Source organism: Plectropomus leopardus, chromosome 20, assembly GCF_008729295.1.
Source record: "Plectropomus leopardus isolate mb chromosome 20, YSFRI_Pleo_2.0, whole genome shotgun sequence".
NCBI lineage: Eukaryota > Metazoa > Chordata > Actinopteri > Perciformes > Serranidae > Plectropomus > Plectropomus leopardus.
The window spans coordinates 25,250,513-25,274,913 of NC_056482.1; the positions used below are offsets into that span (position 1 = coordinate 25,250,513).

Genomic DNA, 24,401 nt, shown 5'->3' on the forward strand with positions numbered 1-24,401 from the left:
CACACACACACACACACACACAGACACACACAGAGACACACACACACAGACACACACACACACACACACACAGACACACACACACAGACACACACACACACTGGTGATTTTTGAATGAAACACAGAAGCAGTGTGGTTGTAAAATTGAACTTGTCATTTTGTCCGTTCAGATCTTCATTCAGAGTCAAAAAGTCAGCGTTTGTGACGTCTCTCTGCTGGTCCAAAACTCAAATGTGTCCAAACTCTCATGAGACATGGATTTACATTTCACAGCTTTTTCAGCTGAGAAAAAGCAGAAAACAGTTTTTAAAAAATGAAAAAAATCACCAAAAATTCTTAAAGAAAATAAAGCCATAGTTTCTAAGAAATGAAAAAGCCGAAAATGTTTTAAGAAAAAAAATCATTAAAAAAATAAAAGAGAAAATATCCAACATTTTCTTAAGAACAAAATGCAGAATTGCAAAATTGTTTGTTTCTGGCAGAAGTATTTGTTCCACATGATGTGAAGTTTTGGATTTACAGTTTTACCGGCTGTGATAAATGATGTCGTTTCCCTCCCTGTTAAATAACGAACAGTCCCTTAGTGTCTCCCGCACATTTGAGACTCAGAAGTTGAATTTTAGGTAAAAACCGTCAGACTGACCTGGTTTGTCACGTGTCTCCTCTCGCGGTGGATCTTCAGGGAAACGGATCAGCAGCTTCCCGCCGCGGTGCTGCGTGCACGCGCACCGCCCAGTGATCCCAGTCACGACCAGTTCGACCACGATCCCCCCGGTAACCGGGACTCTCCCGCCCGGACTGCAGCCTCCAGCTGCGGCTGCAGGAGCGACGTCTGCAGCCTCCTGCAGGCGGATGATGAGGAGCGAGTCACCTCCTCCTGCTCCTGCTGCTCCTGCTGCTCCTCTAACTAAACGCGCTTTCTGAGCACGTTCACGCGCCGCGGTCAGCTGCACGCGCTGCTTGTCACCTTACGAGCGCACGAGACCCAGAGATTCCGGTGGGGAGCTGCTCACCTGTGCGACTGCCGGCGCGCGATGCTCTGCACGCAGAGGCGTGCGTGCGTGCGTGCGAGTGTGTGTGCGTGTGTGTGTGTGTGGACTGACGCTGCAGTTATTAATGTGACTGTGTTTCTGTGTCTCGGCTGCACGCTGTGGACAGACACGCTTCTTTGAGGACAATAACCTGCTGAGTCCACTTTAACCCCTCGCGGTCTGCTCAGCTGTGACATCACTGAAGTTTCAGGAAATTCATCTGATCTTTGAGATCATCTGATGTCTGTTTCCACTCAGCGGGGACAGAAGACACAACCACCACCAGTGTCCTGCTTATGTCACCATGACAACAGGCGCTGTCAGCTGCAACTGTGGGACAGATGGGACAGACTGGGACCAGGATCACGAGTCCAGTACAGACTGCACCGTCACCACCGTGAGGCGTCAAACACATTTAATGCACCAATAATTCACCGAGAAACAATCAGAAATGTTTGTGCCAAATTTGAAAAACATCCCTCAAGGTGTTCTGACGATATCGAGATATGAGACGAGAGTGGGCTCACAGTGACCTTTGACCACCAAACTGTAAACACTTCATCCTTGCTTTAAAGTGGGCATTTGTGCCAAATTTGTCAATATTACATCAATGTATTTTTGAGACAAACACAAGGTCACAGTGACCTTTGGCCACTGAGATGTCTCAAATTTCTTCATGTTCTTGAGTTCTTTGTTGAGTCCATTTGGATGTTTGTGCCAAACTTGAAGAAATTTCCTCAGGGCCTTCTTGAAGATAACACGTTAATAAAACAAACGTGAGGTCACAGTGACCTTGATTTTTTACTTTTAACCACTAAAATCTGATCACTTCATCATTCAGTCTAAGTCAACGTTTGTGCCAAATTTAAAGAAATTCCCTCAAAGTGTTTTAACGATATCACATTCAAGAGAATGAGACACACACACAAGGTCACAGTGACCTTTGACCACTGGAGTTTCTTCAGTTCTTTGTTGAGTCCAAGTGGATGTTTGTGCCAAATGTGAAGAAATTCCTTTGAGGCGTTCTTGTGATATCACATAACAGAAACGAGACGTCAGCTCATTTTGTCATCTGCTGAACTTTAATAGTTTTGTACGAAATCTAGCATACGTTTGTCCGTCCTGAAGAGGGATCCTCTGTGAGGGTCCGAGCACAGAGGGACGGTGCCTGCTGTAAAGTCCTCTGAGGCAAACTGTGATTTTGTGATAAATGTCCTCACAGCGGGATGGATGTCTCTGTTTTCTGTCTCGGCTGAAAGCTGCTCATTTCCCCGTTACCTGCTGAGCTGCAGAGGAGCTGCAGCCGGACGTCGATGTGACGCAGCTGTAATGTTTCAGAGGAAACTTCGGACTTTCTCTACGGTAACATTCACACGCGGGGCGGAGGGCCGCAGCAGAGAGCAGCGCGATTCACCCGTCACTCAGTTTGAGCTGAGAGCCGCCGGCCGTCAAGCAAACCTCCTCTGCTCCTCTCGTTCCGCTTCGAGGATTTCCTCAAAGTTTTAACTCTTCGTGGACGCAGAGCTCCTCCTGACGAGGCGAAGCTGCCGTTCCACTCCGACGCTCGCCGAGTCGTCCTCGCAGCTCGTCCTCAGAGTCCACTACGCGCTTTTAACTGGTTTCCACGTTTTTTCTCATCACATTAAGGAAAATTCTTCAGAGTGAACGCCTGCAGGCCGAGGAGACGAAACTCTGGACGGCGTCATGAGACGCAGCGGGACGCGGGACGACGTCATGAGACGCAGCGGGACGGCGTCATGAGACGCAGCGGGACGGCGTCATGAGACGCAGCGGGATGGCAGCAGGCTGAGACACTGCCGGTGACCACGGATTTAAAGAGCAAGAGGACATCTAGAAGGAGGTGGATCCAGCAAACGCCGGACTCTGTGGTCTTTCTTTAGTCTCGTAATTATTTTTGTGTCTCTGTTGTCTTTTTCTGTCTCTAAATTTTTAAGTCAAAAAATTGCCACAAATGTTTCCTTAAAAATTACATTTTTCTTTAATTGCCACAAAGCTTCCTGTAAAATAAATAAATAAATTGTTGGTGATTTCTTTTCCTCCTTGATGATTTAAAAAAAATTGATTTTTTAAAATCAATTATTAGTAATTTGGATTTTTTTATGTGATGTCCTTTTTCTTTCAATTTTGTGGGTGAATTTTGTTTTGCAGATTTTTCTTTTCTTTTAAAACTTATTTTTAAAAACATGTTTTCTTTGAAAACACACCCTCCAAACCGGCAGGTCCACCAAAAATAAAATAAAAAATAAAGGACAGTCCCTTAGGCCATTTGACATGTGAAACCTGTAAATACAACATCTCGCAGTACTACAGAGTATTTTAAACAACTTGTACTCAGAGAGACAGAAAACAGAGCAAGACTCACAGTAATCCGTCTCAGCGCGGTTTGACTCCAGTATGGTGATATGATGATGGACTCTGAGGAGGACACACGTGGAGACAACTGAGGACAGTTTACAGACAGCTGAGGACACTTTAGAGACAGCTGAGGACACTTTACAGACAGCTGAGGACACTTTAGAGACAGCTGAAGACACTTTAGAGACAGCTGAGGACACTTTACAGACAGCTGAGGACACTTTAGAGACAGCTGAGGACACTTTACAGACAGCTGAGGACACTTTAGAGACAGCTGAGGACACTTTACAGACAGCTGAGGAGAGTCTACAGGAAGCTGAGGACACTTTACAGATAGTTTTTCTCAATAATTTGGGTTTTTTGACTTGTAGAGTTTATATTTTTATGTTTTTAATTTTAACCCTTTTTTTCCATGATTTTTAAGCTGTTTTGGGTGTGACATCGTTGTTTGTTTGTTTGTTTTGTCAGATTTGTCTGGTAATAAATAAAATGAAGTAGGTGAGGAAGGTAATAAAAATGAAGTAAAAGATGTAAATACGGACGTCAGATTGTCCTCTGCGGTGTCTCATGACTGTGGCTGAAGAGCCTCCTGACACCCGGGGTGCTTTCTGAGACGGCGTTTCCACGGCAACCAAAAAAAGGACGGTGATGCTTGATTAGTCGCGTCGCCCTCCTCCTGTGTGTGTGTGTGTGTGTTATTCCAGCTGCAGCTTCATCAGGAGGAAGAGGAGGACAAACGACGCTGATGAACAATCATCATTAACCCTTTCATGGTCCGCTCAGTGAGCGCAGTGCACAGCACGCACACTCAGAGCCAAAAACGAGAATTTATCGCCTCGTGGATATTTTCTCGTTTGTGAGTTTCACGTCTGGAAGCACAAACGTTTTCCAGTCAGAAGATGTGCCCAAAAACATGCTGTATGAGGTCACTGTGACCTTTGACCGCCAGACTCTAATCAGCCCATTCATGAGTCCAGGTGGACGTTTGTGCCAAAAAAATCTATTTTCTTTACTATTTAACATTTCCAAACATTTAAAAGATGATACAGAAAAAAAAGTATAATTAGAAAAATGACTATAAAAATTACAAAAAATGAGCAAATAAATTAAAAAAATAAAAGGTTAAAGGTTATTGAAGGTTAAATACAAAGCTTTGATCACACATTTTTAAGACTTTTCTAAAACTTAAGGATTTTACTTTTTTTTGCTGATTTTCTGGAAATCTCTAAAAAACTGATTTTTAAAGAGAACAGGCATGTTTTCTTTAAAAATTAAAAAATTTTGAGGAAAAATTGTGAGGTTTTCTTCAAAAGCTGAAAAAATAAGTCTCCAGTGTTAACTTTAAAACTAACCTGAACTAACTTTAAAAAAATGACAAAAACTATTAAAAAACTTGCCAGAATCTTGTCTTTAAAAATGACCAAAAATCAACTATTTTTATAAAAAAACTTCAAAACTAGATTGTGAAATTCCATGACTTTTCCAGGTATTCCATGCCCGAAGGAACCCTGTAATTACATCAATAATAATAAATAATGATCCCGTCAAAGATTCGTGTCAGAGCCGCTGTGCTGCGGCGCCCCCTGCTGCTGCGCCTCTGCACCAGCACACGGCTTCAAACACTCGGGTCCAGGTCTTCTTCGTGCTCGTCTCTCACTTTCGCTTTTCCCAGCGTTTTCGGGCAGTTTTCTCGATTTTTATTACTTTTCTTTTTTTACTATTTTTTTTGTAATTTTCTTGCTTTTTCCCACTTCACTTTTGTTTCTTTTTTATGCTGATCTTCGGGTAATATTTTGTTTGATATCTTGTAAAAAATAACTGAGACATTTCTGATGTTTTGAGAGAAGCCCTGTCTGGGGTTCAAAGGGTTAAAAAGAGCTCAGGTGAACGCAGTACAGGTAGAGGTCTTTATTGAGTAAAGGAGCCGAATGTAACATCGTGCTGGAAATGTTGAACTGTTGTGTCCCGAAACACACGTGATCCCACTTCACCCGAAACACGGAAAACAAAGACTGATGAGGTCAGCAGGTCGTCAAGTACTGAGACAGACCCGGCCAATCAGACGCTGCCGCTTACCGCTGCAGGAGGAGGAGGGAGGGAGCGAGGAGGTCTGAGGGCCGCTCTGAGGGGGCGAGGAGGTCTGAGGAAGTCTGAGGAAGTCTGCGGAAGTCTAAGGAGGTCTGAGGGGGCAAGGAGGTCTGAGGAGGTCTAAGGAAGTCTGAGGAGGTCTAAGGAGGTCTAAGGAAGTCTGAGGAGGTCTGAGGAGGTCTAAGAGCCGCTTGGAGGCAGCGAGGAGTTAATGGGGGAGCTCGTGGGCGACCAGTTTGTAGTGGGAGCCACAGGAGGGGCAGCGCTGGGCCTCGCCCTCATGGAGCCAGAACCAGACCACCGCTGTGTTGTCCTCCTCACCTGCACACACACCACACCAGGAGAGAACAGGTGAGACCAGGAGAGAACAGGTGAGACCAGGTGAGACCAGGAGAGACCAGGAGAGAACAGGTGAGACCAGGAGAGAACAGGTGAGAACAGGTGAGACCAGGAGAGAACAGGTGAGACCAGGTGAGACCAGGAGAGAACAGGTGAGACCAGGAGAGACCAGGAGAGACAGAACAGTTTCTGTTCACTTTCATCGTTTTATTAAACTCAAACACACACGAGAAAAACGAAGTGATTCCTTTAAAACGGCGACGAAGCAAAGAGAGCACCTGTTTGCATCAGTCACTATTCTGTGCAGAAACTACGAGATTTTTGGGGCCAATATTTGGCATTTTGCCAAAAATCTGCTTGCTGATCAAATTAATTTGTTAAAAAGTCCAAATTAATTTCACGTTTTTGAATAAGGTTTATATGTAAGAATTTATATTTTTATTAAGATAAATATTTCATCTTGTGAGATAGAGATTATTGGTAATTAAATAATTAAAATAAGTGTAGAGAATTCATGACTGTATAATTTTACACTGATGTGGAAGCTAAATAACTGACTAATATTAAAGGACGGGACTAAATCAATTAGTACTTCATCGCCTGTCTTCTTCAGATATTTCTTTATATTTGTCTTTTTTTTATTTGTACATGTTTTTTTCATGTTCAGAATTAACTACTACTACTACAACTACTACTACTACAACTACTTTTTACTTTGTAAAACCTTGGAGATATTTAGATTTTTTCATTTTTATTTAAATGTAACTGTGAATTTTCTGTATTTGATGTTGAAAGTTTCAGTTTTTTAAAACTTTTGTTAAAGATCTTTTAACAAAGTTCTGTGTTGGAGTTTTTGTAAATGCACATCAAATATCAGTTATCGGTCTCGTTAATTACTAATAATCAGTAGCGACCCTGAAAGAAAACAATATCAGTCGACCCCGAGCGGAAACCTTAAAATAATATTTTATCTGGAGGGCTGAAACACTTTTACCCAAACTTTTCCAGGACCTTTCCAGGACTCTGATTCAAATTCAAAGACCAAACATTCTCTGAAACGACCATCGATGCTCGTCATCGGTTATAACGGCTTCGTAAAAACCAGAAGAGTCGATGACGCCGAGTCACTTACAGACGCATCCCACAATCCTCTTGTTGGTGATGGAGGGGACGAGGTGGGGGTCTGCCTTGGAGCCGGCGTACTCCTTCGGTCTCATCATGTTGTACGGATCCTGCAGGAGACCAGAGGACTCAGTCACCCAAAACCTCAGCACCCTCACACACACATCACCAGGACCTCTCCAGGACCTTTCCAGGACCTATCCAGGACTTTGAGTCAAATGTTACAGACCAAAAATTTTCTGAACGACCATCGATCCTCCTCATCACTATTTAACAGCTTTGTTTCGGGACCGTTTCTAATTAATGATAACAAACAGCAGAATGTGTTAAATAATTTTTAAAATTAAAAATTGCTGATTTTTTTCCCCTTGGAACAATTTTGATGATTTTTAAAGATAACATTATGACTTTTTTTTCATTTTGACATTTTTGGGCGAAAACATTTTAGAATTTTTTTCTTTGAAAGTTTTTGAAGAGAGCATGTCGTCCAAAGCTGAGGGTCAGGAAAGCACGTTTTCTTTAAAACTGAGAACAGAAACTATGGTTGGATTTCTGAATTTCCAACGGCCCGTGAACACACGCTGTGATATTACACGTGTGTAAAGCGTGTAGTTCTGGTCGCGTCACAGCGAGTTAAAAGCCGCCTCACCGATCCGTCCTTCATGGCCTTCATGATGACCTTCTCCAGTCCCGTGGCCTGCTCCTCGTCAGTGGGAATCCCTGAAGACAAAAAACACAGAAACACGTCTGAAAAAGGACAACAGGACAGAGTCCTCCCTGAGCGTCCCTCCTCCATCATTAAACTTTAGAAAACTCACCAATATTTCAGACTTATGATTAGGACCGATGATGGTTACAGAATAAACATAATCATATTAACGAATAACACTTTTTCATAGCTTGATTACGAAAAGCGGACTTTGAGTGTGACTGCAAAAAATAGAATGTATAAAAATCAATATTGCTGCTAATATTTTTCTTATATATTGTATATTCTTAATGTTCATATGCGGAAATAAAAAAATGACATTTCTCAGACAGCAATCATCATCAACAAAAGAAAAACCTCCTTGGCATGTATACTGAAAGATACATTTTTCATCTAAAAACATTGTGACATCATGACAAAAACCTGGCATTTAAAGGGTTAAAATAATGGATAATGGCAATAATGAATATTTGATATGTCTATTAATTTATATTATTATTATAACATTATTATATTAAACTGTTTCCAGCAGCGAGAGAGGCGGTTTGAGTCGGCTCGGCAGAAAATATTTGAGGTTTCAGGCGACAAAGAGACAAAGAGACGCTCTGAGTGAGTTATGAATGAGTGACAGGGCAATAGTCCACCTTCCACTCAGCGTTATCACAGAGCTGCTGCGCTCAGCGTTTCTCTTGTCAGGTTACAGGAAAATCTGTTTCCACGTTTAAATCTCTCCCATCAACCTGCTGCATCACGTACAACATAAACGCTCCACTTATATGAAAAATGAAAACGTCTGGACGCTGTTTAAATGTAAACAAAAACACAAGTTAATGATTTTCACCCTTTTAACCCCGATACTCAACTGACGACAGCAAACAGACGAGATGTTCTATGATATTTAAGGCAGTACTGCAACTGTGTATTTAACAGAGTATTAGGTCTGTCAGAGTGTTTTAATAGAGTATCACTGCAGTATTAGTACTACCAGAGTATTATTTGTTGTAAAATTACTGTCAGAGTATTTAATAAAGTATTTGTACTGTGGCAGAATTTTTAACAGAGTACTAGTAATGTCATAGTGTTAAACAGAGTGTTACTGCAGTATTAGTACTGTGACAGAGTATTACTGCAGCGTTAGTACTGTGGCAGAGTATTACTGCAGCGTTAGTGCTGTGACAGAGTATTACTGCAGTATTAGTACTGTGACAGAGAATCACTGCAGCGTTAGTACTGTGACAGAGTATTACTGCAGAGTTAGTACTGTGACAGAGTATTACTGCAGAGTTAGTACTGTGACAGAGAATCACTGCAGCGTTAGTACTGTGACAGAGTATTACTGCAGTATTAGTACTGTGTGTGACTGCAGGTGACTCCGGTCCGTCCTGAGAAGCTAACTGCGGCTAACGTGTGTTTTGGTCGCTGTCGGTGAAATAAATTTGGTATTTTGAATTAAAAACATATTTTGCTGCATTTAAACACAGACACAGATGACCTCGGGTGACCTGGAGCTGTTATTGATTACTGACTGATCGATTATTTTAAATTAAATGATAAAAATGACGTTTGACCTCTCGCGCTGCTAGCTAATGTGCTAATGCTAACCGGCTGGCTGGTCACTGCAGCGTTAGTACTGTGACAGAGTATTACTGCAGTATTAGTACTGTGACAGAGTATTACTGCAGTATTAGTACTGTGACAGAGTATTACTGCAGTGTTAGTGCTGTGACAGAGTATTACTGCAGCGTTAGTACTGTGACAGAGTATTACTGCAGTGTTAGTGCTGTGACAGAGTATTACTGCAGAGTTAGTGCTGTGACAGAGTATTACTGCAGCGTTAGTACTGTGGCAGAGTATTACTGCAGCGTTAGTGCTGTGACAGAGTATTACTGCAGTATTAGTACTGTGACAGAGAATCACTGCAGCGTTAGTACTGTGACAGAGTATTACTGCAGAGTTAGTACTGTGACAGAGTATTACTGCAGTATTAGTACTGTGACAGAGTATTACTGCAGCGTTAGTACTGTGACAGAGTATTACTGCAGAGTTAGTACTGTGACAGAGTATTACTGCAGAGTTAGTACTGTGACAGAGTATTACTGCAGAGTTAGTACTGTGACAGAGTATTACTGCAGAGTTAGTACTGTGACAGAGTATTACTGCAGAGTTAGTACTGTGACAGAGAATCACTGCAGCGTTAGTACTGTGACAGAGAATCACTGCAGCGTTAGTACTGTGACAGAGTATTACTGCAGTATTAGTACTGTGACAGAGTATTACTGCAGCGTTAGTACTGTGACAGAGTATTACTGCAGAGTTAGTACTGTGACAGAGTATTACTGCAGAGTTAGTACTGTGACAGAGTATTACAGAGTATTACTGCAGAGTTGACAGAGTATTACTGCAGATTAGTACTGTGACAGAGTATTACTGCAGAGTTAGTTACTGTGACAGAGTATTACTGCAGCGTTAGTGCTGTGACAGAGTATTACTGCAGTATTAGTACTGTGACAGAGAATCACTGCAGCGTTAGTACTGTGACAGAGTATTACTGCAGCGTTAGTACTGTGACAGAGTATTACTGCAGTGTTAGTGCTGTGACAGAGTATTACTGCAGAGTTAGTGCTGTGACAGAGTATTACTGCAGCGTTAGTACTGTGGCAGAGTATTACTGCAGCGTTAGTACTGTGACAGAGTATTACTGCAGAGTTAGTACTGTGACAGAGTATTACTGCAGAGTTAGTACTGTGACAGAGAGTATTACTGCAGAGTTAGTACTGTGACAGAGTATTACTGCAGAGTTAGTACTGTGACAGAGTATTACTGCAGAGTATTTAGTTAGTACTGTGACAGAGAATCACTGCAGCGTTAGTACTGTGACAGAGAATCACTGCAGCGTTAGTACTGTGACAGAGTATTACTGCAGTATTAGTACTGTGTGTGACTGCAGGTGACTCCGGTCCGTCCTGAGAAGCTAACTGCGGCTAACGTGTGTTTTGGTCGCTGTCGGTGAAATAAATTTGGTATTTTGAATTAAAAACATATTTTGCTGCATTTAAACACAGACACAGATGACCTCGGGTGACCTGGAGCTGTTATTGATTACTGACTGATCGATTATTTTAAATTAAATGATAAAAATGACGTTTGACCTCTCGCGCTGCTAGCTAATGTGCTAATGCTAACGGCTGGCTGGACCGGATGTCCTTCCGGTAAATTAACCCGTTATTGAAGCTCGTGTCGTCGGTCTGAGGCGGCTCACGGCTCGGCGTCGGTTCGGTGCTCACCTCCAGCCGCCATGCTGCGGGTCAGGGCGGGAACCGGGGCCGCGCGGCGGGTGAGAGCGGCGGGGGCGGCGGTGCGGAGCAGTAACCTTGCTGCGGCCATCTTTCCTCGCTTCTTCTTCTGCTGGCGGGGCGACGGGTTATGACGTCAAAGGAGCCACAGGCCGTCGCCTGCTTTTGACGTAAATTAAAGCGTGTTTGTGTGCGTGCACGCGCTCGTGTGTGTCTGTTTTTATGTATTTGTATTAAGTATAAATATACAGATAGATATGGACATATAAAAATGAGAAAGAGTCGTGACTCGGTTTCACATAAAACAAATAAAGAGTTAACACAATTAAAGTACATTTAATTACATTTTAAAAAACGAATAAATTAAGGAAAGAGTCATTACCCGGTTTTGAAGTAAAAAAATTTTAAAAAATAGCAAAAGACTCATCATACAGTTTTTAAGGTAAAATAAAAGAAAGAAAAGGGGAAAACAGGAAAGACAAAAGACACATTTGGTTTTGGCATAAAATAATAAAATATAATAAAATAAAACATTTAAATCATTTATATTTACATTTTTAAATTGTATTCAAACAATTTTGCACGTGTATTTTTACTTTTAAAACTTCAATACATTTCCCTATATGGTATCCACCATATGGTGTTTTCGGGCGTTTGCTTTACTTATTTATTTATTAATATAGTTTATTTTGCACAGTATTATCTTGCTATTTTGCTATCCCTTTGCTGCTGCAATGTTGGAAATTTCCCCACTGTAGGACTAATAAAGGATTATCTTATCTTATCTTATCTAGAAGTTTATTTTCGTAGCTCTGAAATGAATCATGGCAAAAAAAAACTGTGTGAGTTATCAACATGAATATTTTTAGATAAATCACTCACTCGCTCCAAAGAATTACAAAATAAGAAAAAAGGTACTGAAAAAGACAGTTACATACATAATCATGTACAAAAATAGTAAAAGAAGAGTAAAATAATACAACAACAACAATAATAATAATTGTAGCATAATAATAATAATTAACAATAATTAATAAACATTAATAATAATAATAAAAAACTGATAATAATGATGAAACTAAAACAACACTAATGTTACTATTACTAATAATAATGACAATAACCACAACAACAACAACAATAATAATAATAACAACAATCATTTTGATCTCACTCTTCTCTCAGAACCTATTTGAGCTTTTTTCGGCCCGTAACAAAGTGACCGTCTCTGCTTCTCATAACGAGCTGCGAGTTCATGAGACAGAACAGAGACGACTCAGACTCTGAGCGCAGGAGGAGCTGCATCACAGCTCTTTACCAACCACAACAGGTGATCCATTATCAGTGATGATGACGGACGTCTTCCAGTGAGTCTCCACCTCCTCCTGTCCACAGAGACACACGAAAGACACAACATGGGGAACAGAGCAGACACACCGAGGACACACACAGAGAAACAGACACAGAGAGACAGAGACACAGAGACACAGAGACACAGAGACAGAGACACAGAGACACAGAGACAGAGACACAGAGACGCAGAGAGAAAGACACAGAGACAGAGACACAGAGAGAGACAGAGAGACAGAGACGGAGACACAGAGAGACAGAGACACAGAGAGACAGAGACACAGAGAGAAAGACACAGAGACACAGAGACACAGAGACAGAGACACAGAGAGACAGAGACACAGAGAGACAGAGACACAGAGACAGAGACACAGAGAGACAGAGACACAGAAACAGAGACACAGAGAGATAGAGAGACAGAGAGACAGAGACGCAGAGAGAAAGACACAGAGACACAGAGACACAGAGACAGAGACACAGAGAGACAGACACAGAGAGACAGAGAGACAGAGAGACAGAGACACAGAGACAGAGACAGAGACAGAGACACAGAGAGACAGATAGACACAGAGAGACAGACACAGAGACACAGAGAGACAGAGACACAGAGACAGAGACAGAGACACAGAGAGACAGAGACACAGAGAGACAGAGACAGAGACAGAGACACAGAGAGACAGAGACAGAGACAGAGACAGAGACACAGAGAGACAGAGACACAGAGAGACAGAGACACAGAGAGACAGAGAGACAGAGATGGACAGACAGTCTACCTACCTCTACATGGACCACCTGCTGCTGCTGCTGCTGCTGCTGTACAGCTCAGGTGGGTCTCTGCTTTAACCCTTTGAAAGCTGCAGCGTCAGGCTGGACGATATAAAGACTTTAAATGGAGATATGAGACTTTAAGATATGGAATCGTGTTTTATTGTGATACGGAAAAAAAAAAAAGTGTGATGTGCTTTTCTCAGATTATCAGACACTTCCACAGTGTTTCCAGACGCTTGAATTACTAAATCTTTACATGTGTGAATTGGGAAATGGCTGAGTCAGTGTGCAGCAGAGCAGCAGTGTCTGTGATGATGTGTCTGTGATGATGTGTCTGTGATGTGTCTGTGATGATGTGTCTGTGATGTGTCTGTGTGATGATGATGTGTGTCTGTGATGATGTGTCTGTGATGTGTCTGTGATGTGTCTGTGATGATGTGTCTGTGATGTGTCTGTGATGATGATGTGTCTGTGATGTGTCTGTGATGATGTGTCTGTGATGATGTGTCTGTGATGATGTGTCTGTGATGATGTGTCTGTGATGATGTGTCTGTGATGATGTGTCTGTGATGATGTGTCTGTGATGATGTGTCTGTGATGTGTCTGTGATGATGTGTCTGTGATGATGTGTCTGTGATGATGTGTCTGTGATGTGTCTGTGATGATGTGTCTGTGATGTGTCTGTGATGATGTGTCTGTGATGTGTCTGTGATGTGTCTGTGATGATGTGTCTGTGATGTGTCTGTGATGATGTGTCTGTGATGTGTCTGTGATGTGTCTGTGATGATGTGTCTGTGATGTGTCTGTGATGATGTGTCTGTGATGTGTCTGTGATGATGTGTCTGTGATGTGTCTGTGATGTGTCTGTGATGATGTGTCTGTGATGATGTGTCTGTGATGTGTCTGTGATGATGTGTCTGTGATGATGTGTCTGTGATGTGTCTGTGATGATGTGTCTGTGATGTGTCTGTGATGTCTGTGTCTGTGATGTGTCTGTGATGTGTGTCTGTGATGTGTCTGTGATGTGTCTGTGATGTGTCTGATGTGTCTGTGATGATGTGTCTGTGATGTGTCTGTGATGATGTGTCTGTGATGTGATGTGTCTGTGATGTGTCTGTGATGTGTCTGTGATGTGTCTGTGATGATGTGTCTGTGATGATGTGTCTGTGATGTGTCTGTGATGTGTCTGTGATGATGTGTCTGTGATGTGTCTGTGATGATGTGTCTGTGATGATGTGTCTGTGATGATGTGTCTGTGATGTGTCTGTGATGATGTGTCTGTGATGTGTCTGTGATGTGTCTGTGATGATGTGTCTGTGATGTGTGTGTCTGTGATGATGTGTCTGTGATGATGTGTCTGTGATGTGTCTGTGATGTGTCTGTGATGATGTGTCTGTGTGTCTGTGATGATGTGTCTGTGTGATGTGTCTGTGATGATGTGTCTGTGATGTGTCTGTGATGTGTCTGTGATGATGTGTCTGTGATGATGTGTGTGTGATGTGTCTGTGATGTGTCTGTGATGATGTGTCTGTGATGTGTCTGTGATGATGTGTCTGTGATGTGTCTGTGATGTGTCTGTGATGATGTGTCTGTGATGATGTGTCTGTGATGATGTCTGTGATGATGTGTCTGTGATGATGTGTCTGTGATGTGTCTGTGATGATGTGTCTGTGATGTGTCTGTGATGATGTGTCTGTGATGATGTGTCTGTGATGTGTCTGTGTGATGTGTCTGTGATGATGTGTCTGTGATGTGTCTGTGAAGAGATGAAGAACAACGAGAACCTCCCTGGAGACGATGATGAGGCCTACAAAGATAAAGTATGTGTCGATGGTGGGAGCTGGTTGTTGGTGTTTTTTAAACTGTCAGTCCTGGATGCACGCTGGCCCGGAGTCCTGAATCATGGGAGGTCATGGAAGACGGCCGCTGCACTTCATGCACAGGGAAGAGTCCTGAAAAGGGAGAATCAGAGTGTGAGAAGACATCAAACGTTTCGGCAGCTCTAGTAGCAGTAAAAATAAGTGCTACAGTGATGAAAACACCCCGAAACACTCTCAGGTTCCTAAAAAAAAGCCATAAAGTGATAAATGCTTCAAATATCAAACCGTTAAAAAATGAAGCGCTGCGGGTTTCGGGTTTAGTTGGGACTCATGCCAGCAGGTGTTCGTTTATTGATTGATTAGTTATTAGGCTCTATGTCTCTGACGGGTTGTGAAAAGATCGAGCAGCTGCAGGATCAGCGCTGATCCTGCAGCTGCTCAGACAGTCGGGCTGAAAGTGCACGAGGGCAGGTATGGTTCATTTCCACCCCCCGCCAGCAGGTGACCTCCGTGCGACGTCAGCTGTGACGTAACACCGGGGGCTGAGAGGAAGTGAAGGAGAGGAAGAGGAACTGCTGATGACACGCAGCTCTGGACTCACCTGGATCACCTGGACTCACCTGGATCACCTGGACTCACCTGGATCACTTGGGTCCAGCTCGTGGGTCGGCGCGCGTGAAGCGGAGCGGTTTAATGCTGTTTGGTGTTTTTTGGGGAATCGGCTGACTGCTGGCAGGTGAACAGCCAATCACAGGAGAGGACTGTGGATCTCCATGGTAACCGCGGATTGTTTGGGGAAGGGACGAGCTTCCTGTTTGTCGGAGGATCGGACCGTCAGAGTCGGTGAGTCGCTGCTGGATGAATTCTTGTGTTTTATGTAAAGTTTTATTTTTTTATGAATATTTCCGTGCAGACTGTGAGGACTCGGCGTGTCTCTCACTCATCGCGAGATTTAAACTGTCCTCAGGTCAAGACGGTTTGTCAAAATGTGTTTTTGTTTTTGGACAGTTTATGACTCATCAGTTTTCCTGCAGACACCTGATGATTTCAGATTTCATTAAAACACAGAGAGGCGGAGAGGAAATCACTTCAAACAGCCTTCTGATATAAGTACACATGAGGTACTCACTCACTGCTGCCTGTGCCGAGGAAGTACTCCGTTTATGTACTGCAGGAAAACTGCTAACTCTGCAGTGTGAAAATACTCACAGTAGAAGTACTAACTCTGCAGTGTGAAATACTCTAATACTGTAAACTTCTAATAATACACAGTGGAAATACTCGGTTGTAGTGAAGTACTAACCCTGCGCTGTGAAATACTCTGTTATTGTAAAAAGTGATAACCCCACACAGTAAAAATACTGTTACTGTAAAATTCTAATAATACATGGTAGAAATACTTGGTTACAGTAAAAGTACTAACTCTAATTGTGAAAATACTGACAATTAAAATATTAACACTACTCTTTGAAAATAAAGTTACAGCAAAAGTACTAACAATGCCCTGTGAAAATACTTTCTACAGTAAAAGTACTAATGCTGAGACTTTTGTTGTCTCGTTTGAGGACGCGGGGACATCATTGTTGTCTCGTTTGAGGACGCGGGGACATCATTGTTGTCTCGTTTGAGGACGCGGGGACATCATTGTTGTCTCGTTTGAGGACGCGGGGACATCATTGTTGTCTCGTTTGAGGACGCGGGGACTTTATTATCGTCTCTGTTCTCTGTGAATTGTTGTTCTTTGATTTTCGCCGTCAGTCGTTAGAGTTACGAACACTTCCTGTCTGTGCCGGCAGTGATGGCGGGGACGTCGAGGCACGACCGAGAGATGGCGGTGAAGGCCCGGCGCCAGTTGTCGGAGTGTTCGGACCCGTTGGACAGACTCAGGCTGCAGTGTCTGGCTCGAGGGTCGTCCGGCATCAAGAGTTTGGGCAGGTGAGCTTCCTGTTTCTGAAATCTTTAAGTCCCAAAGAGGAAAAACCCTGCTGAGTTTAGCCTGAGATGTTATTGTTGTTATTATTGTTATTATTGTTATTGTTTGTTATTATTGTTATTATTGTTGTTATTGTTATTGTTATTATGTTATTGTTGTTATTGTTATGATTGTTATTGTTGTTATGATTGTTATTGTTGACATGACATGAATTTTTTTAGGAAAACTTTTAATTAGGATTCAAGGTATTCTACAGTACGTTTTTATGATGTTTTATGACATACTTTACTGTGACATTTTTTTTATGTTTTTCTTTAATTCTTTTCATACTATCACAGTTTTATGTGTTTTTTTTGCTCACCGTACAATGACGTTTGTAACCATTTTTCAGCGTATTATGGGCTGTCAGCATGCTATGCCATGATGCCTTTGACATGCTATTCCATGGCAATTGTGAACACTGTGACTTTTTTCAACATACTATGATTTTTTTGTCAAATTTTGTTGACCTACTATCCCATAACCTTTTGCGATGTGCTCTATGTTGACTTTTTTGACATATTATATGACTTTTTTCTTAAGCATGTTTTTTTAATGCTATACCATGACTTTTTTACAGCTTTTCGTTGTTTTTTTTTTCAATTTGTATTACTACTCGGCACAACACATACCCCATGAAGTGGTATGCATGCAACACACTAACTTACTTGATTTTGAATGACATGCCATGTTCGACTTTTTCTTGTTATTGTTGAAGATAATATATAGATTGACTTTTTGATGCAAATTTTGACGACATGGTCTAGCATGACTTTTTCACCAGATTTTGGACAACATTCTTTATTATGACCTTTTGACGCTTTTTGGAATTGAACAATTATTGAACAAATTTTTTGTCGAAATACTTTCATATGACCTTCTGTCATGATTTTGGACAACATACAATATGATGACTTTTTGGCGCCTTTTTGTTGGACTTTTTACAATACGATGACATTTTTGACGACGTAAAATACGATCACATTTTTTGAGTCATATTTGATGACATGCAATATTATGACGTTTTGGGGTCATTTTTGACGACATATACTGCGACTTTTTTTTTAGCCATTTTGGATCATTTTTGAAGACATACTATACTGTGACGTTTCTGAGCCTTTTGGGCCTAACCCTAATGTCATTGTATGGTATGTCCCCAAAAATGACCCAAAATGGTGCAAAACCATCATGGTATAGCATGCCATGTTTTGACTTTTTTTCGCCATACTATACTATTGCCTTGTTGGCCAATTTTTTGACATGTTAAATTCTGAGGTTTTTGGCCTTTTTTGGTCTTTATTCCTACTTTGTGTACTATAACACGTCTCTAGACGCTATTCTATGTCGTTTTTAGCTATTTTTAGGAGCGGTCAAATTTTGACTTTTTTCACCATACCATACTATTGCCTTGTTGGCCATTTTTTTGACATGTTAAATTCTGACTTCTTTAGCCTTTTTTGGCCTTTTTTCCCATTTTTGTATACAATGACATGTCTCTACAAGCTATTCTGTTGTTTTAAGCCATTTTTAGGAGTAGTCAAATTTGGACTTTTTTGACATATCGCATATTCTACAGTTTTTTTTTTTGGCATATTATATGATGTTGTTTTGGGCCATTTCTGCAACAGTCTATTCTATGGCACGATTCAGCACGCTATTTCATGCGTTTTTCTGCTGTTTTTTGGACATGTCATATTTTTAGAAAGTTGTAAAAACAGCAAAAAATCAACATAATATACCATGTTGAAAAAACAACCGAAAATGTGACAAAAAAATGTCAAACCATGAAATCACAAAAAAACATTTGAAAATCCGATAAATTAGCCTGTTGAGACCCGTTCTCATTTAAATTGTCAGAAAACATCATAAAATTTACAATTTTTAAAAGTTTTTTTCAACAGTTTTTCAGTGTAGTGTACTTTTTCTGACATCTTGTTTTTATTACTATTCCACAAGTTAAACCCTTTTTTTAACACACAATGTTTTTTTACTTCTACACACAATATAATGATTTTTTTTTTTTTATGTCAACATACAATACTATGTCATTTTTCAAACTATACTATAATTTTGTTTTTCACAGATTTGTACAACTATTCTTTTTTTATGTAAAATGCTTTCCCTTTTTTCCAATTCACTATTTTTTTTCTGACATATACTATGACTCTTTGTCAACATACTGTACCATTACTTTTCATGACTTTGAAAAAATAAACTTTACAATGACTTACAGTACTTAGACATAGTATAATGTGAGTTTCATGACCTTTTTTTCAAAATACTTTACTATGACAAAGTTTTTCTACATAGTATACTATGACTTTTTTTGACATACTATCTGATGACTTTTTCCAGATTTTTGATATAGTTAACTATGACTGTTTTAACCCACAATATTGACTTTGTTTCGACATATTACATATTTTATATATATATATATATATATATATATATATATATATATATATATATATATATATATTTTTTTTTTTTTTTAAATTTTTTTTTGACATACTTAACCATGACTACCTTTTTTAAAATAGAAAATCCTTTTTTTTAACATACTATACCATGATTTTTTCATAGTTTTTCTACACACTATACTATGACTTTTTTGACATACTGTGCTATGATTCTTTTTTAATAGTACATAGTACAACATACTTTACTAGGACTTGTAATTGACATAGTATACTGATCTTTTTACAGTTTTTTCAACATACTACACTATGAGTTTTTTAAAATAGTTTTCCACATATTTAACAATGACTTGTTTTGACATACAATACTACGACTTTTCTATATTATTTTTAAAAAAAATACTTCACAGTGTATTTTCTACAGTTTTTGTTTAGATATTATACCATAACTTTTTTTTAGTATATATATTTTTTGAAAACTACACAATGACATTTCTTGATGTTTGTTACTTAATGTACAATCACATTTTTTGGGCATATTATACTATTTATATTGTAATTTTAAAAAAAATATTTTTTGACACAGTATACTACGTGCTTTACTTTTTCATGGTTGTTTTTCTGACATACTATTCTGTGACATTTTTTTATGACGTCTTTTACGTGACATTTTAATGATGTTTTTACACACTAACTCAGTCGTGTTTTCCACCAAATCTCTAGTTTCGACACGACGTGCAGCATCAGCATCACATTTTTTATTTCTAAGCTCAGGTGCAGTTTGCCGCCGTAGCTGGGCGCCATATTAACGGTAAGCTCTTGAAAGTGAAAGTATTTGTCCGGCAGGCTGCACTTTGAGCTGCAGGTGCTCTGTGAATGTGGTCGCAGTCTTCCTGTGAAAGTGAGCGTCGTGCTGCGCTGAGAGAGCTGACGCTGGCTGCAGGATGTTGTGAAGTTTTTGGGTTTTCTGTCACATAACAGTGCGTTTTTGGTTATCTTGTGGTTTTGTTGTTGTAACGTGCATCTGCGGATCCTGTCAGATAATAACTACACAGCTTTACTAATAAACAACATTCTTTACTATGACTTTTCTCAACATACTACATGTCTTTTTTATTTCTGTGTACTTTACCATGAGCTTTGTACAGTTTTTTCAACGTATAATATACTACAACATTTTTTTGACATTCTGTACTTTTACTTTTTTGAATATTATACTTTTTAAAATAAAATTCAACATATTGTATTACTTTTGTCTACATACTTTGACTTCTTTTTACAGTATTTTCAACATGCAATACTATGACTTTTTTCAGCTCATTTTATTTATAGATACGATGACTTCTATGACATACTAAATTCTGATGTTTTTGACTCACAGTTGTTTGACATAGTTTAATATGAAGTTTTTTTTCATTTTTTTAACATACTTGGTTTTTTTTTAACAGTTTTGTCGATGTAGGCAATTTTGTTTTCTTTGAAAATGTGGTGATCTGAAACTGTAAAAACATTATCGTTAGATTTTTAAATTTCCGATGGTTCTTGAACACATCACGTCTAATCATACAGGTTTGTGAAACAGATTCCCAGGACTTTTCCAAAACTTTCAGGCTTGGCCATGCTTACTTAGCTCAGTTTTAACGATGCCGCAGTCACAAGAAATCAGTCGCATCAGCCCAGTGTGTGTTCTCATTGGTTAATCTGAGGATATTTCGGTAAAAAAATATCGTTAGATGTTACTCACCTGTCTGAAGAGACGTTGTGAGTTCAGCATCAAACTTCATCTTTTTACTCCGGTAGAGCGCTGACCCCTGACCCCTGACCCCTGAGGCTCTGCAGCGCTGGAAAGCTGCTCCAAGATTTACTCGGGTTTATCTTCTCCTTTTCATCGGTTTATTGCTTCTTTTCTTTGCTGTTTCACTCGTCAGCAGGAACCGGCTCTCTCATGATGCAGCAGCAGTTGAGTTCGTTGAGTTCTTCGCTGATGATACCTGCAGGTGTTTGTTTTCTTTGAATGGCGTCTCACTGACTCGCTGCCTGTGTTGGTCAGAACCTTTAAGGTCTTGGACGACGACAACAGCCGCTCGCTGGAGCTGAAGGAGTTCCTGAAGGGTCTGAATGACTTCGGGATCCTGATCGAGAAAAAAGAGGCCCTGGCTCTCTTCGAGCGTTTCGACCGCGATGGGAACGGGACCATCGACTTTGACGAGTTCCTCGTCACTCTGAGGGTAAATATACCGACCGCCGACCCCTGAGGAGCATTTCCTGCTTATTTATGTCCTGTTTTGCCCGCAGCCGCCGATGTCCAAAGCCAGGAAGGAGGTGGTGATGCAGGCATTTCGGAAGCTGGATAAGACAGGCGACGGGGTGATCACCATCGACGACCTGCGGGGGGTTTATAACGCCAAGTACCACCCCAAGTATCAGAACGGGGAGTGGAGCGAGGATCAGGTCTTCAGGAAGTTCTTGGACAGCTTCGACTCTCCATATGACAAAGACGGACAGGTAACGGAGGTTCGGTGACGATTTTGCGAGTCCGGAGGTCAGTAGAGGTTTGTAATCACTGACGTTCTGCTGGTGTTGCTCTCTGAAGGTGACCCAGGAGGAGTTTATGAATTATTACGCCGGTGTGAGCGCGTCCATCGATACAGACGTCTACTTTATTGTGATGATGAGAAATGCCTGGAAGCTCTGACTGAGCGTCGTCGTGGTAAACCAGCTCGTGGTTGGGTTGGCGAGGTGGTGGAGGGCGCCGCGGGTCGTCCATAGGAATCCTGCAGAGTATATTGTGTGGTTTTAATGTTTCAAACACAACACAAAGAAAAAAAACACAGTGAATATGTGAAAATGAAATCATGATCGGACTCAAAGAACCATACAAGATACAAACCTCAGTGGGAACGTCGCTTGGTGGTTGTTTCCTCTGACTGTTTAATCACTTTACATCCAGCAGGTCCGCTCTGGCTTTTCTTTGTAGTTCACAAAAACTCAAATCAGCTTTTCAGTTTCAGTTTCTGGACTCAGACATGCACGACTCGCTCACTGTTTCCATCCAAATACGAAGCTCATGTTGTGTTTGGGCATTTATCCGACCCAGCTCTGATTGGCAGTAACAAAAACGCAATTAATTTTATACGTTTACTAGCGAGATGAAATACCATCCGTCTCCGCCCGAGCAGCTCAAACGTCGACCCAAATCTGCTCCGGGTTTGAAAGAGACACTGAATCAGAGAGAGAGATTTCAAAAAAGACGTAACTCCTGTCACATTGTCACAGCTCGTTCGTGACATCGAACGTGACACATCTGTAGAAAATGCAATAAACCGGCTTGTGAATGTTTGCGCACCAGTAACACGGTCAAACCGTCAGCGCTTCACACACGGACGATCTCTACAATCAGCTCAGTTTAGTGAGATCAGCGTCACTGATTCAGCATCTGACCAAACGTCCCCGATTCTGCTCCTGAGATATGAAAACATGACCATGTCACAGCTGACCTATGACCTTTTGGATATAAAATATCAGAACTTGGTTGTTTTATCCTGTTAGATATCTCTGAAATTTGGCCGTAAAAATTCTTGAGTTATGGCCAAAAACATGAGGTCACCGTGACCTTGACTTTTGAACTTAAACCACCAGTTTCTAATCAGCTCATCCTTGAGTCCACTTAAAAGTTTGTGCCAAATTTAAAGAAGTTCCCTTGAGGAATTTTTGAGATATCACATTCCTTGAGTCTGAGTGGACATTTGTGCCAAATTTTAACAAATCCCTTAAAGGCCATCATTAGATATTGTGTTACCAACAATGAGACCTTGACCTTTGACCACCAAAATCTAATCAGTAAATCCTTGAGTCGAAACGTTTGTGCCAAATCTGAAGAATTTCCCCGAAGGTGTTTCTGAGATATCGCTTTTGTCTAAGATGTTTGTGCTAAATTTGAACACATTTCTTCACAACGTTCTTGAGATATTACATTCAGGATGTTAGATGGATGGATGGACAACTGGAAAACATGACGCCTGCGTCCTCGAGCACGAAAAACGAGAAAATGTTCAGACTGATGCTCGTCACTGACTACGGTTTGCGTTTGTAGACCGTTAGCAGCGCGGTGGCGGTTTAACGTGTCTTTCGCTCGGCTGATTTCGTAAACGTTTGGATGGAAAGCAGCTGCTGTCTGAAAACAAATCCACCTCCTTTTCTCCGCTTTTCCCTCTGCAGTAAAACTCGAGCGACTCGTGCTCGGCTCTGGTCCCCGCGCTGCGACTCGACGGTGAAATCTCTGCTCTGATCCACAGGTGACCAAAGACGAGTTCATCAACTATTACTGCGGCGTCAGCGCCTCCATCGACAGCGACGTCTACTTCATCCTGATGATGAGGAACGCCTGGAGGCTCTGAGCCGCCGCGCCGACTGAACGCCGCCGCCTCAACCAGAACGCCTCGTCCTGTTGACGAGACGCTCAGATCTCTGCTCAGGAGGCCGAACGCAGACTCTGCGTGGATTCACTGTCATAGTTTAACCCTTTAACACCTGAGCAAACGGGCTTGACTTCTTTTTTAAAACATGGGAAGAAATCAATGAGCAACAACAGGAGAAATCACCCAAAAATGAACACGAAATTAGTAAAAAAGTACGAGACCGAGAACATTACCTGAAAATTAAAAAATAAACAGCCGAGGTGACATGAAGAAAGTGTCTTTTTTTAAATTTTGGAACATAATTTTGAATATAGGATTCTGTTAAAAGTAGTTTTTCCTACTTTTTCTCTCGGATATTTTTTTGAATCTACCTACAATTTTCTTTCTCTACTTTTTACTTATTTCATTTCATTTTTGGGTCACTACTTTTTTCATGGTTTGTTACCTTTGTTTTTTAAATAATAATAAATAATTTATATAATAATAATATAAATAATTTTCTTTTTTTTAAATCAACCCAAAATAAATATGTAGATTCAATATTTTAAATAATACTAGTGTAGGTAATCGGATTAATTCCAGTCTCATGATTTGTAATGTTATATTTATTTAGGATACAAACAATGTTTATTTCTAAGTGAGGACATGAAAGGGTTAACGTCGATGTAAACATGTATTGTAGGCTATCACAAGGC

General features: G+C 40.7%; 2 protein-coding genes across 4 annotated transcripts; one reads left to right on the forward strand and one right to left on the reverse strand.

Annotated features, from left to right (window-relative positions):
• Positions 1-5,300: 5,300 nt before the first annotated feature.
• Positions 5,301-11,049, reverse strand: LOC121959856 (cytochrome c oxidase subunit 5B, mitochondrial). Its single transcript, XM_042509372.1, has 4 exons — positions 10,950-11,049; positions 7,606-7,676; positions 6,967-7,066; positions 5,301-5,816 (listed from the first exon to the last, which is right to left on the reverse strand). The coding sequence occupies exons 1-4, from the start codon at positions 11,047-11,049 to the stop codon at positions 5,704-5,706; spliced, it is 384 nt and encodes a 127-aa protein (XP_042365306.1). The 3' UTR covers positions 5,301-5,703.
• A 3,715-nt stretch (positions 11,050-14,764) lies between these two features.
• Positions 14,765-23,870, forward strand: capslb (calcyphosine-like b). 3 transcript variants are annotated; one of them, XM_042509977.1, is made up of 5 exons: positions 14,765-15,739; positions 16,693-16,831; positions 21,339-21,516; positions 21,584-21,793; positions 23,584-23,870. In XM_042509977.1, exons 1-5 carry the CDS (start codon positions 15,670-15,672, stop codon positions 23,683-23,685), a joined length of 699 nt encoding a protein of 232 aa, XP_042365911.1. In that variant the 5' UTR covers positions 14,765-15,669; the 3' UTR covers positions 23,686-23,870. The 3 variants fall into 3 exon arrangements, with proteins under 3 accessions (XP_042365911.1, XP_042365913.1, XP_042365912.1); XM_042509979.1 differs by lacking the exon at positions 23,584-23,870 and adding an exon at positions 23,507-23,577; XM_042509978.1 differs by lacking the exon at positions 23,584-23,870 and adding an exon at positions 21,882-22,185.
• Positions 23,871-24,401: the final 531 nt, after the last annotated feature.

What these genes read in the sequence shown, in the direction of transcription:
- LOC121959856 (XM_042509372.1), bottom strand. Translation starts at nt 11,049, where the DNA reads ATGGCCGCAGCAAGGTTACTGCTCCGCACCGCCGCCCCCGCCGCTCTC. An exon ending in CCGCAGCATGGCGGCTGGAG is followed by an intron (nt 7,677 to 10,949) that starts GTGAGCACCGAA and finishes TTTTGTCTTCAG; the next exon opens with GGATTCCCACTGACGAGGAG. An exon ending in GAGGATTGTGGGATGCGTCT is followed by an intron (nt 5,817 to 6,966) that starts GTAAGTGACTCG and finishes GTGTGTGTGCAG; the next exon opens with GTGAGGAGGACAACACAGCG.
- capslb (XM_042509977.1), top strand. Translation starts at nt 15,670, where the DNA reads ATGGTAACCGCGGATTGTTTGGGGAAGGGACGAGCTTCCTGTTTGTCG. An exon ending in GGCATCAAGAGTTTGGGCAG is followed by an intron (nt 16,832 to 21,338) that starts GTGAGCTTCCTG and finishes TGTGTTGGTCAG; the next exon opens with AACCTTTAAGGTCTTGGACG. An exon ending in CATATGACAAAGACGGACAG is followed by an intron (nt 21,794 to 23,583) that starts GTAACGGAGGTT and finishes TCTGATCCACAG; the next exon opens with GTGACCAAAGACGAGTTCAT.